This window comes from Mixophyes fleayi, chromosome 5 (assembly GCF_038048845.1).
Source record: "Mixophyes fleayi isolate aMixFle1 chromosome 5, aMixFle1.hap1, whole genome shotgun sequence".
Lineage (NCBI taxonomy): Eukaryota > Metazoa > Chordata > Amphibia > Anura > Limnodynastidae > Mixophyes > Mixophyes fleayi.
The window spans coordinates 164,291,438-164,314,154 of NC_134406.1; the positions used below are offsets into that span (position 1 = coordinate 164,291,438).

Below are 22,717 nucleotides of genomic sequence, written 5' to 3' on the forward strand. Positions count from 1 at the left end.
CGCTGGAGTGCTTGGTTTGTTAAACTTTACATGTCATTTTCAATATCTTACATAAGGGTAGGTGGGAGGGCTCAAGGATATTTCCATCTTACACTACTTTTCTTTTCTGCCACTGCTGTGTGGCAATGTTTCCTAGATGTGCTATGAACTGCCGTGTGTTTGTGTCATTGCTCTGTCGCTTAGTATCCAGCCAGGTCGCTGCAGTCTTTGTCCAAAAGTGTATGAAAATAATATTGTGACCTGTGAGGTGGTCAAAATTGACTGGAAATGACTTGAAATTAGTGTTATTGAGGTTAATAATAATGTAGGATCAAAAGAAGAGCAAAATTATGTGATTGTAGCAAATTTTAGCTATTTTTCTAAAAAAAAAAATACAGATCTAAAACCAAAACACGCGAGGGCGGTTATGCCCAAACCAAAGCACAAATTTGCCCTATTCTTCAACGCAAATAGTCTTAAAATCTTAAAGGATCCGTGGGCTTCTTCTATGAACTCTGATCTTTAGCTCTTTCCATAGATTTTCAATTGGATTCAAGTCAAGTGATTGGCTGGGCCATTCTAGTAGGTTTATTTTCTTTCTCTGAAACCAATTGAGAGTAAACCAAATAAACCACGTATGTTGTATTGGTCATATAAAGTAAATCAAATTTAAGGCATGAAGAGATTAGTTACTGTGCATGTTGCAAATGAAGAGACAAAACTAGTCTAAAAAAAACAGGCGTATCAAAGAAGACTTGTCAGGAGAGCTTTGCAAACAGTTGACAATTGGGAATGGAACGGATTGGGACTGAGATAAGACTAGAATGGGAAAGAAGTAAAATGCCATATGTAAAGGTGATAGTTAAGGAAATAGACAAGTAACTAACTCAATGACAATGTATTCTCCGAGGTAAGAATGAAGGAATATGGGTAAAACAGTTTGGGAAAAGAAGAGTAGAATATACTAGGATCATTATAAGTAGAGATGTTCACTGACCCCCATGTTCTAGTTTTGGATCTGGATTAACTTCGTGTTTTGGCTTTGGTTTTGGTTTTGGATCACGATTTTTTTCTAAAATCTCTTTTTTTTTCTGCTAAAATCACATATTTTTGCTTCCCCCTACATTATTATTAACCTCAATAGCACTAATTTCAAGTCATTTGCAGTCAATTTTGCCCACATCACAGGTCACAATGTTATTTTTAAACAAAGACTGCAGCGACCAGTGTTAATAAAGAAAAGTGGTGCAAGATGGAATTGTCCTTGGATCATGAAATCCGTTATGGTTCATTTGATTGCTCCACCTGTTCCTTGGATAACTGTGGTAATTCTACAGCTAATATATGGTGGCGAGCACTGACCCACCCTTCCCCCCCCCCCCCCATTCCCCGGGATGCTTTTATCAGACCCAGACCAATACAGGGCGCCTGACAATGCACTAAAAAAACCCACTGTAATTCACAGCAAAAAGCAAGTTCATAAATTATAATATAGCTAGGTACCTTTGACGTAAGTGCAGATTACATATACACGTCTATTTAGATATCCATGCTTACATTATTGTGGCTTTACAAACGCTACAAATGGCTAGACAACTGTTGTCAGGATTTTGGTAAAAATAATTTCACACATAAGAGGTGTTTTTTTGGTCTTATGCCCATGCATGGCAATAGCCTTCTTATCACATGCAGGAACTGCTTCCACTAGGGCAGGACTTACACAAACAACATCATCCTCATCAACATCCTCACTAGCGCCCTTGTCAGCTACACAAATATCCCCCTCATCCTGTTGCAATTCCAAAGTGGCGTTCTCAATTTGTGTATCACCGGCTACACTTGGGCTGTTCGTGCACACATCTGCAGAAATGTTGAAAGGGAATTGTTTATGGGTACACTATAAGACAGGTCAGGATTACACATAGCACTCGTGGATAGACTCTCCTCAGGGATATGTGTCATTTATGAATCTGAACATACATTTTCCTCTAATGCCTTGCTTTTTTCTTCCAGCTAGGTCTTTTTTTCTTGACCAAGGTAAAAGGTATTTTTTTACATTTTTGTTTCCCTGACTTAAAAACATTATGCACTTTTACATAGGTTTTAGCTGATGACATAGAGGGATTACTATCATCATGACTGGTAGCAGTAGCTGCTTGGTGCTCCTGGTTTTCTGTGTACTGCTGTGAATCCATTTTGACACAGTACAATGTGACTGCAGATGAAGAACAACACTGCCAGCCCTATTATTTGTATTTCAGCAATGACAATTATCAATGGAGCTCTCCTCTTTGTGTTTTTACTTATATAACACAGTACAATGTGACTGCAGATTTAGAAGACCAAGCCTGCCAGACCTATTATTTGTATTTCAGCAATGACAATTAGCAATGGATTAATGGAGCTCTCCTGAATGTCACTGGAGAACACCGCTACCCCTCCTCTTTCTTTTCTACCTATGACGCTGCCCAACTGCACTAGAGACTACCAAGAACTGTGCTACCTCATCTGTGTCCCTCTGTGAAATGGCGCTGGATTGCCACAGAGACTGTACTTATAGAATCCAAAACTCGCGAGATCCAATGATGCAATGATGACGTTTTGCCTATTTTTCAATTCCAAGGGCGCGCAAAAGTACCGATATTTGCTAAGTTCGGATGTGTTCGGTTTTTGGGGAACCAAGACTGGGCATCTCTAATTATAAGCAGTTGCAGGCTAATGTATTTTAAGGTGTTAAACACAGTAAGGGTGAAATTTATCATAATAGTGATGCCTAAGTGCATGACTGTTAAGACAAATACAATTTACTTTGTAATGAGAATAATGTTAAAAGTTATGAAGAGTTCCACGACCATATAATTTTACACTGGTCATGGAACTTTAAAAAATAAAAAACCACAGTAAGGGGCACATTATTTCCTATAAAAAGGTTTAATACAAAGAATCTGCTATGATCCTCATAACCAGGTGTGTTTTACCTTCGCTGGCTGTTATGCATTCCATTACAGAACACTTTAAAAATGAATCATGAGGCAAAAGTTACATAACTACCAAATATACCTTAGATTTTTCAAGCAATGCATTACTCGTCATCAAATATAAGAATATGTTGTACATGATATTTTGCATATTACATAAATATTACTTAATATTACTCATATACTGTATGCTATTATACATGAATATGTATCCAACCTAAAACTGTTTTGGAGATACAGAAATGGAAGTTGCTCAATCAATTTATAGGCTCATAGCAGGTGCTTGAAAGAGTGGAGTTATCCTAAAAGGAACAAACACACAGAGAGATCCACCAGTACACTGCTATGGCCAGTAAAAGACCTGCCATTTCTTCTGTAGATAATAATGCAAAAGTTTTAGTTGCACACATTTGCAAATGTATGTTAAAGCCACCCGCCACTCCACAGCACTTTTGAGAGTCCCATATATTTGGGCAATACATATGTCAGGATCTGCCTGCTAGCCCTTGCAGTACATGCGGCTTTACCTGGCAGCTCCTGCCTCTTGGACTATCAGACTTTACTATTGTGTGTTTGCAGCAGTACCTCTATCCTCCAGTGGTGCTGCTATTTTGGCTTTCTTGTTGCATCAGGGGTTAACCTTTTCACCTATTATCCCATGCACCTGGGTGTGTTTCATTTATACCTGTCACTCCCAGCATACATTGCTGGTTATTGATGTTACACTCTGTGGTTACATCCTGTTATTCATTGTTGTTACTTCCACCTGCTGTGCTACTGGGTTTATTCTGCTTGGAATCTCTACATACATTCTGCTTACCTGTATCATCTGTGAACCTGGTATTTACCTCTGCATTTACCTGCACTTGCTGCCTGGAATCTTTCCATACCTCCTGTTTATCTGCAACTGCCGTATACCTGTTAAATACTGCAAAGATCATTATTACATCTTCTGTTCATACTCTTCAGCAAATAAACATTGAATGTTTTCACCTTATTCGTGGTTCCTTAGCTGTATTCCTGCATTGATTCGTGACAGTATAACGAGCCCAAAAAACAGCTTAGGAGTCAGGTGAAAACTTTTTATTCTGGGACCTTTTTGTTCTGCAATTCATTTTCATTTTTAATTTTGGAACATGTCTGCTTTACCAGCCTTTAAATTGCCACGACTACAGGCTTTACAGATGGATATAATCCTGCTACGCTCCCAGCTGGCTAAATTTTCTACCTTGCTTATGGACCCACTCAGGAGACTGTCAGACTCTGTCTCTCCTAATGTAGAAGCAGGTAATTTGTCTCCACCAACCTTCTCTGCTGTGGAATCTGTGCAAACAGCACCTTTTAATTGTGCTCCTACAAATTTGCTGTTTACTAAGAACTATGGTGTAACTAATTCTCAGTTCACAGGTTGTCCATGCCCCCATCTCTCAGAATAACAAACAAATTGTGTCTCTACTGTGCCAGCAATGTACACTTCTTACAGGACTGTCCTCTCCGCAGACTACAACAGCCTACTGATCCATCCTCTGTTGTTTCCTCTCTGCATTCTGAATTTGTTTACCCTCCACCATTTCTGTTCTCTGGGATGAGACCCAATCTGCCAGCTCCAGCCGCCTGTCCTGAGGTGCCACCTCCAGCCGCTTGTCTTGAGGCACCAGCTCCAGCCACCTGTCTTGAGGCATCAGCTCCAGCCTCTGTCTCCTGTTCCAAGGTCCCAGCCTCTGTCTCCTGTTCCGAGTCTCCAGCCGCTGCCTCCAGTTCCAAGTCTCCAGCCGCTGCCTCCAGTTCCGAGTCTCCAGCCGCTGCCTCCAGTTCCGAATCTCCAGCCGCTGTCTCTGTTCCAGAGTTACAGTCCGCTCCAGAAACCTTGCCACCCTATGCGGTTCAGCCCGAGTTGCCACCCTATGCGGTTCAGCCCGAGTTGCTACCCTATGCGGTTCAGGCTCCTCACAGCGCTGTCTGCCCGAGGCTCGTCACAGCACTATCTGCCCCGAGGCTCCTCACGGCGCTGTCCCTGCCAAGCCTGCCGCCCAGTCCGGGCCTGCAGTCAAGCCTGCCACCAAGTCTGAACCATTCGTTGCCGATGGTGCCAAGTCTGAACTGTCACCTACCTTTGAGGAGCACCTTTCTCAATTTAGTGCTCTACTGAGGTTTTGTGCTTCTTATTTCCTCCCAGTACCTAGCCTTGTCAGTGACCCAAAGAGGCAAGTTTTGTTTTTGTTAGCAAATGTTAGAGGAGAGGCTATAGAATGGGCAAACCCTTTGGTTGAGACTGATCACCCCATCCTATCTGACTTACAACTATTTGTTGAGGCAGTGATCAACAAGTTTTCACCAACACCTCCCGCTATGCAATCTTGCGGGGCCTCTGTATTGTCAGCAGTCCCACCCATCTCACCTGGCCTAGAGATTCCATTGTGCTCCTCCCAATTGGTTCAAACTGCTGTTCCAGGGAATTCTCGCAACTAGAAAAGGCGAAAGAAAAGAGCAGGGTCTACGGTGCTTGAACTGGCAGCTGGCATGGTGTCCTTTGCCCTTCCACCCATGGACGAGGACTTTTCTGCTGGGTCCCCAATTGTGGACTATGATTCTGAAGAATTTAGACATTTTTGGTAACATCTGGAATCCGCCCTAAGGAGGGGTATTGTCAGGATCTGCCTGCAAGCCCTTGCAGAGCATGCGGCTTTACCTGGCAGCTCCTGCCTCCTGGACTATCAGACTTTACTATTGTGTGTTTGCAGCAGTACCTCTATCCTCCAGTGGTGCTGCTATTGTGGCTTTCTTGTTGCATCAGGGGTTAACCTTTTCACCTATTATCCCATGCACCTGGGTGTGTTTCATTTATACCTGTCACTCCCAGCATACATTGCTGGTTATTGATGTTACACTCTGTGGTCACATCATGTTATTCATTGTTGTTACTTCCTCCTGCTATGCTCCTGGGTTTATTCTGCTTAGGATCTCTACATACATTCTGCTTACCTGTATCATCTGTGAACCTGGTATTTACCTCTGCATTTCCCTGCACTTGCTGCCTGGAATCTTTCCATACCTCCTGTTTACCTGCATCTGCCATATACCTGGTAATTACTGCAAAGCTCATTATTACATCTTATGTTCATACTCTTCAGCAAATAAACATTGAATGTTTTTCACCTTATTCGTGGCTCCATAGATGTATTCCTGTATTCGTGGCAACATATATGTGTTTTTAAATTGAGAGCTAACTTACCAGGAAGTACCACAAAAACCTCCAAGCAGCAATCCAATGCCAGCACTCCCCCTCAGCTACTGACACCAACTGTTTTGGAGATACCATAAAAGTAAAACAATTACCAGGAAATAAAATGTAAATGAATATAAAAAACAATCGGCATATAAAAAACAAATAAATAAATATTTATTAAATTAATGTCATATGACCCTGGATATATATATAACATCAATAAGTAAATATAAAAACAAATTAATAATATTTCATTGGGAAAACATATGCCATGTATCAATACAGTATTAAGAACATGTACATTGTATACGATGACAAATCAATAAAATGCGTTTATCCTAATGAACTGAATGATAAATAATAAATTATTCCGATTAGATATAGATATAACCAGTCGATACAATTTACTTTGTAATGAGAATAATGTTATAAGCTATGAAGAGTTCCACGACCATATGATTTTATACTGTTCATGGTCCAATGCCATTAAATATCTGGGCATGCTGGTGCTCGTAGAACTACAAGCACAAGCATACCTATGGCAGTCAGGGCATGCTGATACTTGGAGAACAGTGCTAACATGCCCTGACACCCTTGGTCCGCTGAGCCATGTAGTACCAAAAACTAATCCTTAAATAAAACACACACCTCATTTATACTACACATTTTTATTAAAAATAAAAAAACAGATATACTTAACTACATCTGGATTCTTCATATGTAAGGAGTCAGTCTTGTAAGCTTTTAAGCTTTAAAGCTTGATTCCCCAAAAATAAAAAAAACAGGTCAGAAGCTGAGAACTATGTTCCTCTATGGAGGAACAACCGCTGCATAATGTACACATTTTTATGTGTGTAGTTTTTGACAAATGGAGGGGAGAGGAGGGCCAAACCCTGAATGTTTCCTAGGGCCCCATGGGGTCAACATCAGGCTCTGGTATACATCAGATCTGCAGTCGGAGCAAGTGGGGCAGGAGGTTATTACAAAAATAAAATAAATAATGTGGTGTTTTTTCTAGACCATATATGTAGCAGTTACCAGTGCTACAGATTTAATCAATATTCCTCATTGCTCTTTAAAATAAGTACTGTATCAAAGACCAACAAAAAACATTCTATAAAGTTGCAACACTAAATAATAGTAGGGTATTTAATGAATCTTTCATAAATCATAAAATGTCTCCAAAGTCCACAGAAATGTGGACTGTAATAATTTGTCCTTTTTTCGTAGTAGCAATGTGCATTTTCCTTTCTCCAGACCTTGAAGGGCTAGTGCTGCGGGGAGGAGACAGGGGCAGGCACATCTGGGAACAGACAACTGAGAATGAAGGAGAAATCTAGTCTGCAGTCTGTGCTTGAGGGCGCTGTCACGCAGAGATAATAACACTTATAAGTGTCCCTTTACAGGCGTCTATGACATTTTGAAGTGAGTATCTGCAACAAACGACTCTGTGAGGGAATAAAGACATCGACACGGGGTTAAAAAGACAGTGTTTGCAGAGGACGTGTAAACATTTCTTTGGAAGAAAACGGAAGTATTCAGTAGAAGTACAGTCTCTTGAGAGACTGCCATGTAATGGGAGGCACAAGATCAGGGGAGAAAGTCCTTGTGAAGGAAGAGGCGAACATATCTGTGGAGGAATAACTACAAGAGTCCAATGTACAAACAAGGGAGAGCATCGTATGAGGGAGCCGAATAAGAGAGCAAGGTTAGAGAGACGTCAAAGTTGTGTGAACTAAGGGCGAGCAAGTGTTTGAGGTAGCTGACAAGCGTGTTTTGCAGTGGATTAAGCAGCAACAACCTCGTGTGGAAAAAGAACCAGGATGAAAAGCTTTGTATCTATCGCTAGAATATGGATTATTGTCACCAGCATGTCTCTGGCTGTGCAAACTGTAAGTCTCTTGTATTCATTTGTAACTAACTGTTTGACACATTTAATTACTTAATAACTGTGTCACTGACCAGACAGGGTCAAGTGATTCCTCCTAAGACGTGGGAAGCACACTGCTCCATCAGATAAATTGATGTTATCTTGCCTTCCCTATGGAACACAACAATTTACCTTTTTTTTAAACTTCTGCATTGAGATATCTGGAGTGGATGAAGGGAAAATATATTGGATGAGGGGGGACATAGCTACCACAATAAACACTGTTTATTTAGATTTAGATGTAGAGTGTGCAGTGGTGCATCTGTTGTTAATGCACCTCATGTCTTGTGTTCCCTTTTGCAATGACTATCTCTTGGGTGTGGGCATAGGTGACCTGGGGAATTCCCACACATATGGATCTGGCAACAGTCTATCTATCATATGTGGAAACAAGTGTTGTAGCAGGGTGGTGCAGTACAAAGTATCACAATAGATTGACAGGCCCAGCTCAAGCCCTGGGGGTCCCCATAATTCATCAGAAGTGGTGCCACCCCCCAGATGCCCCATTTCCCTCGCCCCATCAGGAGATACACCTCTTCTAAGCTTAGCAAGCGGGAGGTGGGTGCGGCATCCTTTTCTCTTCAGACTGGAAGTGTGGTGCTTGTGACATAATAGCCAAGCACCAAACACCCAGCTTTACACTGACATTGAGGAGCAACAGTTGACAGCTTTACATGTAAGACAACCAGCTGCTCCCCTAACATGTCAGCAGCTGGCAGTCTGTGTGGGGATCCCGCTTGGGTATTAAAAAAACTTGATGTGTGACGATATGTCACACATTCAGTGTTTTAGGTGCCTCCAAACCATTGGCACCATTGGCAACTGCTTAGGTTCATCTAATAGTAGCACAGGTCCAGAACGGTAAGTCCACAAGCTGCATAACATATGCTGTCTCAAGTGATCATTACCCTTGGCACCCACTGCCTCTGTCTAAAGGTGCTTTCTTTATAATAACTGGATTCTCCCTGCCTCTCACTGCTGGCAGGATTCTGCAGGCAGTGCCCCCCACCCCCACCCCCACAAACACTCTCCTCAAACCTATGTCTTTGGGGCCTAGGCCAGCTTCCCTCTGGCAAGAACAAACCTACAGAGACCTGATACCCCCTCTCATTTGTCGTGGGCCAAGGCCAGATGACTCTTTAGTCCACTTTGTGCCTCATATGTCATGAGCAGGATGGCATGGCACACTAGTTGTATTAACGCTCCAAAGGGGGCATCACACAGAGTGTGTTCAGACATGCATTCAGTAATTGTAGCAGGAATTGTAAACCTCCGTTTTCTACAATGTACTAATGTGTGAAAGATGCATAAGAATGGAGAACCCCTTTCTACTACACTGTAATGATGTGTAAAAGCCACATGCTTTACAAGAAAGCTAAGGCTATGGAAACTCCCTTCATCCTATGATTGTGCACTTAGAAGGAAAAGGATCTAGCATAGTTCACTTCACATGTGTAATGATAAATGAAGAATTTATGCAGCAATGAGTTTTCCATATATATCTTTATCTCTGTATCTTCCCCCTGACTTATTCCAGGAATTAGGAGTTATGATTCTTGTTGTTCCTCTTTTTTGCTAAAAAAGATACTGTTAAATGACATGGAAACCATGAAGCATATAACAGGTCCCTTTTGGAAGTATGGTAACTCTGGGTGTTTGAAGTGGGAGGGATTTGCCGAACATGTATCAAACCTGAGAATCTGTAATGTTAACAGCACAAAGTGATGATGTGAATCTCCTGCCAAACTGGTATAGGAAGAATGAACTCTTGGTCAAAGCCTTCTCTGTTTACCTGCATTCACCCCAACGCATTTGGATAATTGATGCCAAATGCACCGCCATTTTCCTAAAGCTAGTGGGTAACCAGCCTTAATCTTTTGGTTCTGGTTTAGATTAAAAGCATTTTATGCGCTACAAATATAAGTAGATTTAATTCTGAAAGCAGGACATATTATTCCGCGTCCCTGGTCTGTACACACCACATCTAGAAAAGATGTGACCATGCCTCTTTTGGGTGCCAAAATGTGTTACTTTCCTGTGGAAATCAGGACTGCGATTCAGACTTTTCACATGAACATGACTGTTCCTTACATGCGTATTAATGTAATGTCTTTTAAATATAGGTTTATGGTATATTTATTGTTGCTTAACAACTATTGAGGGGAATACCTTGTGGAAAACAAGCAGATAAAGGACAGGTTCAAATGAACTAAGTAGCTTTACGTCATGTCATGTGATATGCGACACACACTATTGAGGTATTTTTATATGTTTATGGAGAATCTGTGATTTATGTATTCAGGTGAGTTTTTTCATAAGCTCCCATCCGATTCTACTGTCAAATTGTTGGCCTTGAATGGTTTACCCCTTGAAAAAGTATTGCTGTTTATTTAAATTGGTTAAAACGTTTTTTGAAAAAGTACCCCTACTTATTTAAACTGATAAAGATGATCCTATGTCCCTTGTTCGTCTACATAAAACCTTACGAGTTGGTTTTATGTAAGGGACCCATTTTCTGGATTTCCACTGTAAAATTGCTGACCCAAAATCATTTAACCCTTCAGAAACTACAGCTACTTGTTCTTCTGATTCCCAGAATCATTTGAGCCAAAGGGTTTTATATGAGGGACTTATCTCTGGATTTCCACTGTGAAATCAGTTGTCCAACTTGCTTTAATCATTAAAAATATAAGTTCTTTAAATAAAAAAGCTATAGCACACATAAGGAAAAAATAAGAACTGTCCCAAAAACAAGTGAACTTCAGCCTTGTAGTCTTGCTAACGTTAGTGTCTTTATACAACTTTGCCAACAGTATCACTGTAACTGTTTCACAGAGATTAAAAAAAACAGTCAAGTATAAATGTTTAATTTTCTTGTTCTCTCTCTTTTATGACTGTTTATTTTTTATATTTTCATGATGTGATTTGTGAGAAAACTATTACACAAGAATGTGTAATGTATATTAAGCTCTTTCAGCACTGAGGCCTATTAAATATGTAGAAACTGCCTAAAGTTACTATAGACAAGCCCCAGTAATATTTAATAGGTGGAATAAAGCTAAATGGAAGAGTCAGAAAAATCAGTCCCTTAGTGCTGCATTCCAAAACTTCTATGGTCTTGCTCACAACCGAAAAACACTAAAGATGTAATATATATTCAATTGTACCATTATAATTAATGAATTATTACTTAATGACATTACTTACTCAATTTAGTTAGTTAAAATAATTCAAATATGTGTGGCTTATCAGCAAATCAGTTATCATAGCCACCCACTTGTAAAAAGAGTAATATTGCAGTTTTATTTGATGCTTGAATGGAAGGCTGAAGACTCGGTATGATATAATTAAGCATATGTAAATGTATGTTTCACTCCTCCTTTAATTATGAACAAATTAAATATTTGGACATAAAAGTACAAAGAATATATATATATATATATATATATATATATATATATATATAATATTTTTGGACAGAATCTCTGGGAGTGTCATTGGTAGTCAGTTTCCCGATGACCACAATAAACGACAAGAATGACACCAACATAAACATCACAATGACCATCAATGCGGCAGTGAATAAATACTGTATCTCCAGCAGCAGTTATAGCTGTCATCTGTAAATTGCGAATAGAGAAAATCCTGCGACTGCTAAGCTCGTCGTTTACAGTGTTCACAGTGCGATTGGCGCTTTTAAGGCGGCAATGGGTGGACCCGGCGCTAGAATACATTATAGAATCTAGTATATGCAGCAAATACTCTGTTTCATTGCTTCATAGTAGGATTTGTCACTCACATTCAGGTGATTCTCAGCTTCCCACTGCTGTTGTGCACAACAATCCAGTTTTTAGTTGCTGTTATCCACATAACGTGCACAGACATTTAAATACATGTCTTTCTCCACTGTGTCTGTTACTTTAAATTTTCCATGCAATTTTTTAATGGCAGCAAAGTGCACATATTACTCCATCATATGTGAGTAATCAGATTGGGGACAGTCTTCTGCACTTCAGACACACCAGCCAAGGATAACTTACCAGTATATTGTTTTGGTTTGACTAGCCGCAGCTAGTTTTAGTTTCCAGTCATAAAATTAAACAAATCGATGCAAAATCCTTGCCTGTCCGGCACTAACTAAACATATAGTAACACCCTCTCTCAAACCAGGGACCTTGTGTCCCACACACATACAAAATACCAAACTTACTGGTCACCGTTTGCAGTGTCTCTCAGGAGGCATCCAACTGCCTCTCCATACTGTGAGAGAGTGAATGAACTGCTTTGCAGCCTTTTACCAACACCTTATCAGGCGCAACTTCTGATTAGCCAGCACTGACAGGAAATTGAGAAGTCCCGGAAATGGGCCTTATGTATGGAGCCCATCCTTCTCTCTCATAACCCCAGAGACCCTTACCAGCTTTTCCTATAGCTGAAGACAACTTTGAGAAACTCCTTTCCACAGACAAATAATCTCCCTCGTGTTTAAAGCACATGAAACAGGCAGCCTGGGACACATACCTGCCATCTGCCACTTTCCCATTGCTTCTGTCACAATATATATAAAACCATGGCAAACCTTGTCTAAAGTACACATATTTGGTATCCCTACGATCAAAAGAACCAGTCAGTATTGTTTTAATGTGACTATCTTAGGTTTCTGTAATTATGTAAAACTAATTATGGAAACAAAATGTATTATGAAATGGTAGCTTATTTTTCACCATAGAATAAGATTAAATAAATTAAAACCATATTTATTATAATGTGTTACCATCAGAAATCCAAAATAAACGAAACTTGTGCAGACCAAGAAATAGAAAATAATGGTCATTTCCAATTTCAAACGGACGAGACAGGGCTGCCCACTCTCCCCACTCATATTTGCTCTGGCAGTGGAGCCCTTGGCTGAAAGAATCAGAATAACTGAATCTATTAAGGGTACGCGAATTGGTAACATGCACCATAAAGTCTGCATCTTCGCAGATGATGTACTTTTTTACTTACTTTAATTTCGGTCTGACCCCGGAACCTCATTGGTGTTCCTACTCCCTAAAATACTTGGAGATCTCTATTCCCCCAACCCACCTAAACATTATAGAGTGTAGCTTCGTACCGTTCTTACAACACTTCGCTTCTTTGAGGTCTCCTGGTTGGGCAGATTAGCAGCATTGAAGATGATGCTTCTTTCAAAGATCTTGTATTTGTTTAGCTCTATTCCCTGTAAAGTCCCCCAACATCTGATAAAAAAAGTTTTACACGATAACTCTTAACTTTATGTGAAGAGGTAAGAAAAATACCCCAATTGGCTTGTGACTTCTGTTTTGACATAATTGAAGGTTGACCTTGCTGCCCCTAAATTAGAATCCTACTAGCAGGCTTCCTTGCTAGACCAACATAAGGACTATGTAGCTCCTCACCCCTGCAAGCCATGGGTTACTATTGAGGCTCATAATGTTTTCCCTTTTCCATTAGAAGACCTACTATAGCTAGATAAAGCAAGTAGACCTGTGTGAGCCATCACCCTGAGCTGTATTAGAGACTCCCTTGCTGTTTGGGATAAGATTTTGGTTTCTATTCAGTACTTCTCTCTCTCCTCTTCCTGTCTTTTACTTTTAGCGTTATCAGCATCAATCCCAAATCTGCGACTGGACCTCTGGCTTACTCAAGATGCTGCTGAGATACATGGCCTTTTTGAGTACGGAACATTGGCACTGTTTTCATGATTTCAAGAGCAGTATCAAATCCCTAACAATGACATTTATAAACACCTACAGATACGCCACTTGATCCAGTCCCTGAGATCTCACCCACCTCCCCTGAAGCCCCCTGCTCCCCTCTGGCGAGATTGCAAATCTCCTCTTGTCATTCTGGAGGTATATCCACATGGTACATGTTCCTTTTAAATGCAGTAGACCTCATAAAATTGCCTTCCCAATCTCAATGGGAACAGGCTCTCCAAACGTCTATCTTGGATGGGGACTAGGATAAAATATTTAAAAAGGGCTATAAAATGTCTAGATGCATAATTCACTTGGAGATGCTGATAAAGATTATTCATAGATTGTACTTCACACCAGATAAATTACATAGGGTTTGGCCTACCTCTAGGTTCTGTTGGAGAGATGGTGGCGAAACTGGATCCCTCTTCTATGTCTTCTGGACCTGCCCAAAAATTGGCCCTCTTTGGGAGAAAGTCTTTGTCTTGATACGTCAGGACACCTCCACGAGCCTCACTACTCAACCTGCTCTGGCCCCTCTCCACCTCTTCCCTCCCAAACTCCAAACCTACCACAGATAAATTATTGGATATATACTAATAGCGACAAGAGCTGCTATAGCTCAACACTGGAAAAACCCAGTACACCAATCTCTCTCTAAAGTAATTGAAAAAATTCAGAACAGTTATGTTGTGGAAACCATCGGGTTTAAGTATTCCACCTCGGTATCCTTCCCTCTGATTAAGTGGAACTCTTGGTACGAACTCTATGCTATTCATCTGGTCCTGACCTCCTCTTCTGGCTAAGCCTAGAAACCATTACATCGGTGTTATGTACTTCAAGTTTTGAATGCCTAAATCGTTACTTCAGAAATACCCGCTTTGGTGTATCCTACTCCTACTTCCCCTCCTCCTCCTTTTCCTTTCCCTAGTAGAATTTTGCCCCTGTTCTCAATGTTTTCTACCTTTTATTACTTTATTGTAATTTCTATAATATATGAACATCATTATTACTTGTAATTTAAGCTGTATGAAAAACCTTGATAAAATCCTTTTGAGTTAGGCACTGGCAAATATGTTCTAGAATGTGATCACTTCAACATATAGGGTGAATTGTCCAGTGAATGAATGTTTAAAGGAATTCTCTTGTTTAAGTGGATTGTGTATGTGGAAGATACAACATAAAAACAATTTTTAGGCATGTACCATTGTACATACTATGTCTACTTTTAAAATGATTTTTTGGTTTAAAGATTGAAGTAATCGTTAGAATTGTACAACCAAAAAACAGGAGAGATAGAAACATTACCAGTGAATGAACGCCCAAAGCCAGCAAATGAACACATAAGTCTAGTGAATAAAGAATGTGACTTCCTTTAATAAAACAAAGGCAACAGATCAACTTACATAGATGGTGTATTAAATAACATTTAAATGCATTAAAATAGAAAATGACCATTCACTGGACTATTCATCCTACATAAAGTATATCTCAGAAATTAATTGTATTTCTTTGGTAAACTGGAAACTGTATTTGCGAGTGGTTACTTAAAGAAATTAACAGGATTAGTTATTGAATGATCATTAACATATTTTCTCACTATTACCCAATCCTAGATATTAGCACATCCTTTTACACCTGACGACTGCTTTTGATATTTCTTGTTCAAAACAACAGTGTCTGCTAATTTGTGATATTTATCCATTTCTTCTACCTTTATTTCATGAGTCAAATTCTGCCCAACTATTATACTCTCAGTTGGCGTTCCACAAAGCTCAATATTGGTCCATTATATTTTTTATTTCAAACCTCACCTTTCTGAAAAATCATAAGCTGCTCTGGTCTAGAGTAAAATGCATATTTTCAATTTCTAGCCCTTTTGTCTGTACATGGATATCTACTTGTAACCTTCAACTCTACTAATAGACTGATTTACCCTATGGGGTGATCTACAGGAGACCATCTGTGTGTCATAATTTTGCAAAATTTGTCACACTGCGGATGCGCACAACTTGCAACAGTATTATGAGCTGCACATACAGTATCTAACACTCGTGGCTCCTTGTTTGTGAATAGGCCAAGGTTTCCCAAACCCAGTCCTCAGGGCTCCCTAACAGTGCAGGTTTTCTGGATTACATGTGACATAATTAGGACCTGTGGATCTGTTACAATGTGTCAGTCAGTAATGAATACACCTGTGCTCCAGCAAGGAGATATGGAAAACCTGCACTGTTAGGGAGCCCTGAGGACTGGGTTTGGGAAACCCTGGAATAGGCAGATCACAGTGGCGCACGCAGGGGGGTTTCTGAGTCTCCAGAAACCCCCCCCCTGCGCTAACTAAGTGGCCGCTATAGCTGCACTGTCCTATACAGCAGCCGCGGCGGCGGTGCTGTAGTGTATACAGCACCGCCGCGGACGCTTCTTAGACAGCGCCGCGGCTGCTGTATAGGACAGCGCTGAAGAAACGGAGCATGCGCCCCTGGATCATAGGCAATTACGTGTAAGTGAAGTACAGTAAGGGCGTACAGACGCAAGTTAAGCATGCCCCGCTGAAATGCATCTTAATAAATGCTACCTCTGTACCTACATAAAATTGGTGCAGGTTTTGAGTTGATGATGATTACCACATATTTCCTCTGGGCATATCTGTATGCTAGATGTAATTTTGCACATAGCTTAAGATGCATGTAATTCAAAATACAGATGAGGAAATCTAAGTGTGCAGATCCATATGCAAACAGGCAACTTTTATGTTTAGCTTGAAATCCACTCCTGTATCTCTAATTTATACCTCAAATAGGTTTTTATACTCAATCTAAAAGCAACATTCATTATCAGAACAATTCTTCTACTAAAGGCTGTATTAAACATAACATCCTGAACAATTTTCATGAGGGTTTATTTTTAAAGGGATAAATGGCAGTTATGAGTGGGTGTGTGAGACTGTTGAATGCATAATCCTTAGGAAAACATTGTTGCATGTGGGAAACAATCAAATAAGCAGGGCAGATGTTTTTTCCTGCCTGTGGAACACGTTTTCCTGTTTCCTACTCACCTATGACCTTAATTCTGCATCTCTAAGGGTGGAGTACAAAATTCTAAAGCGAATGAGCCCAAGAGGTGTGTTACACAATAGCACAGAAAATTAATATTAGGTGAGGAAAACAATGAAAATACTGTTTCATGTAGAGCGTATTTTGATAGAGGAAGCTACAACTGGGTTTATAATGACAGTATCATAAAATATTTGCTATTTTTATATTGTCCAGTGTTACCAATAAATGTAAATCATAACGAAGTCTACTAAAATTCTAATGCAAGTCTCAAGAAACTAAGCAGTTTGACACTTGCAGTAGCAGCATTTTTATTCAGAGCTGTCATTTGGGAACTAGAGAATAATTTTAATTTAAGAAAAAACTACTTTATCTGCAAATTTTGTACTTAACTTTACAGTATCATATTTATTGCTAAGTCAGTTAAATAATTCATTGCTGTGTTTATAGGAGATTTTACCTACGGTTATCAAAAAAGACTAAACAGGTATGGGAGTGGAACCCTCAGGTTTCATTGACCGCATAGTCACTAGCAATTGCTCTTGTGGTAGGGATGTTTGTGCTGTGGCACATTGTTTCGGATGCCGCATGCTCAATTTACTTGTGTTCACCGCAGTGCACGTGTAAGCTACTACCTCGTCATATGCAGTTGCGTTTGACTTGCAATGTCAGTATAGTTTTGAAGCAACACCAGTGGTTAACCAACCTAAACAGTGATAAAACATTATGTGCTCCCCCTTCTGAAGGCTAGAAGAAAATGCCAGCAGAAAGTATCATTTACATTTTAAAGTACACATGTAAACAATGTGTTCCTGTTTTCATTCAAGTTATGTAAACAACTGTATTCGTTTTCTTTCACACAAGAGACTGCTGGACATGTTGACATATGTTCCTTTTGGATCCCAAAAGACAAAAGGGTATATTTACTAAACTGTGGGTTTATAAAAGTGGTGATGTTGCCTATAGCAACCAATCAGATTCTAGCTGTCATTTTGCAGAATATATTAAATAAATGATAACTAGAATCTGATTAGTTGCTATAGGCACATCTCTTCTTTTTCAAACCCGCAGTTTAGTAAATATACCCCAAAGTCGGGTAAATATCAGTAACCATGCTAAAAAAAATGAAGTGATAAACGTGCACGCAGATTTTTATTTAATTCTTTCTGCCCTGCTAGACCCTTGATCATGCGAATTGTGAAATCCGTACTTCCCCATATTGTTCTATTTTAAGTAAATGCTGAAGTGGTTTAATAAATGTAGTTTGGTTATAAGACAATATGGAAATATGAATAGTCTGATGTGTTTGGGTCAGAAATTGCCTAAGAATGCAGCAAACCTTCTTTATTTGGCTTTGTCTATGAGTCCAGATAGCAAAACATTGATTACCTGTTTGACTCATGGGGGCATATTCAATTAGCTTTTGGATTCGCGGTAACGCGCGTTGCCGCGAAAAGTGCGCGTTCTTGTGGGTATTACGGTACCGCATTAACGCGGATTTTCGTTCGCAACCCTATGGGCTGCGAACGAAAATCCACGTTATTGCGGTACCGTGTATTACGTTTCGCGGCTGTTCCGGCGCGTTACCGCGAATCCAAAAGCTAATTGAATATACCCCATGATGTGTGTTTTCAGTAGCTGAGATTCTCTATGATTAGGGTTGCAGTAGATTTCTATTTCTCTGCATAAACATGTTGTCTAACTAGGAGTTTGAAGTAGTTTAATTATTACCCCCTTTAACACATTGGGCCTTTAAGGGACATACGTATCTGCCGGTTTTGTGTTTATCGTTCTTAAAAATCACGCTGTGCATGCTCAGAGCCAGATGATATGCAACAGAGCGCAACCAGGTCCAAGTCAGCTTCCAACGCAAATTACACTTACTACAGCCTACGATTTAGGGGAGTGAACAGGGTGGGGAATGGGCGGATTCACTTAGGCAATTTATAGTACCACCATTCCCGTGCAGCCATGTCCACCTCAAACTCAGGCACACAGAAGTACACTGGTTTTCTGCCATATCTCTTGCTCCAACTGGGGGGCTAATTTAAATTCTGAATAGATTGTAAGCTTGCGAGCAGGGCCTTCTCACCTCTTTGTCTGTTTTACCCAGTTTATTATGTTTGTCCCCAATTGTAAAGCGCTACGGAATATGTTGGCGCTATATAAATAAATGATGATGATGAATACTAGTGCTGACGGCTAAATATGTATACGAAAACATGTGTTTGCAATCAGGAGCAAGGGGAAAAAAAAAAATATATATATATATATATATATATATATATATATATATATTTTTAAATTTCCATTTATAATAATAAATGATTACATTATTAACAGGTTACATTAATTGCTTAATATTTTTTTTCCTGTGCTTTCTTTTGTACATATCCTGCAGTCTCTGGTCTAGTAGAGCAGAGTAAACCTACACCCATAGTCAACTCCACACTTACCTTTAGATTAGTTCCTTGTTGACGTCAGGAGTATACAGAGCTGATTTACATGCAGTTTAAAACAAACGCACAATGCACTCAGTATGCGTGCCTTAATGACTCGCGTTTAATATTTAAAAATGTGTTATTGGGGGTGAGGGGGGCAAGAAGAGCGGAGTTGGGAAACTCTGCTTTAGGTGTTGTAGTCAGTATTGATTCATTTCTTTGATTGCATTCATCTAACGTATAAACGTAATAATTTATTTGCAAATATCCATTGTGCAGTTAATTGTGTCTCTTTCTTCTTCCTGTTTTCAGGATTTATAAATAGGTTTATAAATCTTACATTATTTGATACTGCATATGCTTGGTAGGGGGATCAATATTATTTTATACTCCTACAGTCCTTTCTCTTTTCATAGTAATAAAGTTGCTTTTAAAGATACGCTTCCACCTACAAAAAGAGTTTTACTAACACACCACTCCCTCTAGCCAGAGCCCTGGGGGCTGCTAGAAGTTGACGTTTTGTCCAGGGCCTTGCCGGGTTTATACTAGTTTCTCCATCCATTTTTCTTTTCATTCCTGGGATGTTTCATTCTATTTGGACTCTCAGTTTACAGCACAAGTGCAGTACCCATTCAGTATTGATTCCTCTCTTGCATATTCATCTATTCTGCTCTTAACACCACCACCCACTTCTCCATTAGGACACTTTGAATGCTTGAACCTGATACATAGTTGTCTGTTTTTTCATCAGGACTGTGTGACAGAATTGAGAGACCGCAGTCTGTCTATTGGCACTTTATTTTTGAGATATTATGCTGTAATCTGATACCTAATGGTTTTACTTGAGACAGATGTTGCTGTTGACACATCCTAGCTGTAATTCAGCAGGTTATATCTTAAATGTCCATTGTTTTTTATATCATTGGTCCGGACCTGTTATTGAGGTTGTCTATATTTTATCATATACTGTGAATAAACATTGTTTTTGCCATACTTATGATGACACCTTGCACTTACCTCTGCAACCACTAAATTCACTGCACCAGGGAGAATACCTTTGCAGTGTTGACCCTTCTCTTCGAAGACCTCTGTAATTCACCCTGGAATGCTGTCAATCAACTTCTGGGCCACATACTGACTGACGCCACCCATTCTTGCCTAATCAATGCTTGGAATTTGTTAGAATTTTTGTGGGTTTTTGTTTGTCCACCCGCCTCTTGAGGATTGACCACAAGTTCTCAATGGGATTAAGGTCTGGTGAGTTTCCTGGCCATGGATCCAAAATGTCGATGTTTTCAACCCCCAGCCACTTAGTTATCACTTTTGCCCTATGACAAGGTGCTCCATCATGCTGGAAAAGGCATTGTTCGTCACCAAACTGTTCATGGATGGTTGGGAGAAGTTCCTCTTGGAGGATGTTTTGGTACCATTCTTCAGTCATGACTGTGTTCTTAGACAAAATTGTGAGTGAGTCCACTCCCTTAGCTGAGGAGCAACTCCACACATGAATGCTACAAACAAACATAGATATATAGGCACGGCGCTAATATAAGTAATACATACAATATTACATCAATATCTAATGATGCTTATATAGTCCTTATCAGATATAACTGAAATACAGTTTCTTCAATCGCTTCAAACCATAACAGACGACCGTCCAACAGTCAAAACATGGACATAAACCGATGGTGATAAGTACGGGTCAGTCTAGAGGCAGAATAGTTGATAACGGAAGCTCATTCTTTATTCTCATGTATTCCCATGACGTTATATATAGAGGCAGAAAAAAATCACAGAGAAAACATCATAGTGCAGACTGTTATAAATGCAACTTGTGTTTGTACTAATCGTGATTCTTAACATGCAACATCTCACGTCTCCCAGTGATATTTCTTAAAATTTCTGAAATCCCCCTTAAGGGGTGCACACTTAACAGAATTATCTCGGATCATAAGCCTGTAGTATGGAACGTATAGTGTGTCATGGAACTCCTCCTTCTTATTGCACTAGGTGGTCTCCCATCCAGAAAACAACCCAGACAAACTCTGCTTAGCTTACAAGATTTAGCAAGACTGTGTCATGGAGCTCATCCTTCTCATTGCACTTCAATGGTTAGCAAGTATATGTGTATGTATATTGCATGTATATGTGAGAAAACAATAAGCACTTATAGTGCATTATTTTTTAACTAAAAAAAGGATAATTTATTTCCAGGTATCCAACATCTCACAATTAAAAAAAGAGTAGACCTAAAAAAAAATGCACATGTACAAAAATACATAAAAACTTCAGTGAAAAATATCAGCACATCACGTTCAAGGTGGACTCTTACCATAAGGCAGATGGTATACAGCATGTAAACAAGAAGTGAAGAGCCAGCTTTCTCCACTGACGCCCACCTCAGGAAAAGAGTTGTACCGGACTGAGTGTGTAATCCAACATCCAACGCGTTTCAATTAAGGGTGTGCATCGGCCACTTTTAGTGTTTTGGGTTTTGGGTTCTGATTAGCTTGAGGTTTTGGGTTCTGATTTGTTTTGCCAAAACACCCCACTCAAGGTTTTGGTTCTGATTTAGGGTTTTGGGTTCTGATTTTTTTTTAATAAAGCATAAAAAGTGCTAAAAACTATTTTTTTTTCCCCCCACTCCTACGCTATTATTAACCTCAATAACATTAATTTCCACTCACTTCCAGTCTATTCTGAACACCTCACAACTCACAATATTGTTTTTAGGCCAAAAGGTTGCCCTGATTTCACTAGCACAGCACTCGGGGCTGGTGACACTATAGCAGGGAAACTGCATATGCACACGGCTGGATTTCCTAAGGAGATGGGGTCCACACTTAAAATGCTGAAAGCATTACGGCTCTTCCCACACCGCAGGGTGGCAGGTGTGGGGTAATAAATGGTTAAAGTTAGAATAAACACTATTTTGAGTTGGTGCACTACAGGTCCCAGCAAGCCCAGAGTGCCATTAACAATCTGGGCATGCTTGCACGGAGAAATTAAAAAAAGTGGAGTTATATCAAAATATGTATTGAAATTCACAATAGTAATTTGCAGCATTTCTAAAAGTTGTTTTAAGAGAAGTTTAACATGACTTTTGTACGAAAATGTAAATAGAACTTCAGGTACATATAAAGTAACATATAGCAGATAGTGACAATATGTGAAATTGTGACATTTACACTTACACGTAGACATTTCAGTATCTGATCAAACATTTATGTCATTAATGACTGTGCAATTGTTTTCTGAAGAGAATATGCAGTATATAGCTCTTTCTTAGTGTCACCCCAATATCTGACCATATCATATATCTGACCATATCATATATCTGACCATATCCAATATCTGACCATATCCAATATCTGACCATATCATATA

General features: G+C 39.6%; 1 protein-coding gene across 1 annotated transcript in view; it reads left to right on the plus strand.

The window, feature by feature from the left end:
• The first annotated feature begins 7,498 nt into the window (after nucleotides 1-7,498).
• Nucleotides 7,499-22,717, plus strand: part of TNFRSF11A (TNF receptor superfamily member 11a) — a 78,528-nt gene continuing 63,309 nt past the window's right edge. Inside the window, exon 1 of the mRNA XM_075212948.1 lies at nucleotides 7,499-8,075. Coding sequence (XP_075069049.1) covers nucleotides 8,007-8,075 — 69 coding nt within the window. The 5' untranslated portion in view covers nucleotides 7,499-8,006. The remainder of the gene's footprint in view (nucleotides 8,076-22,717) is intronic.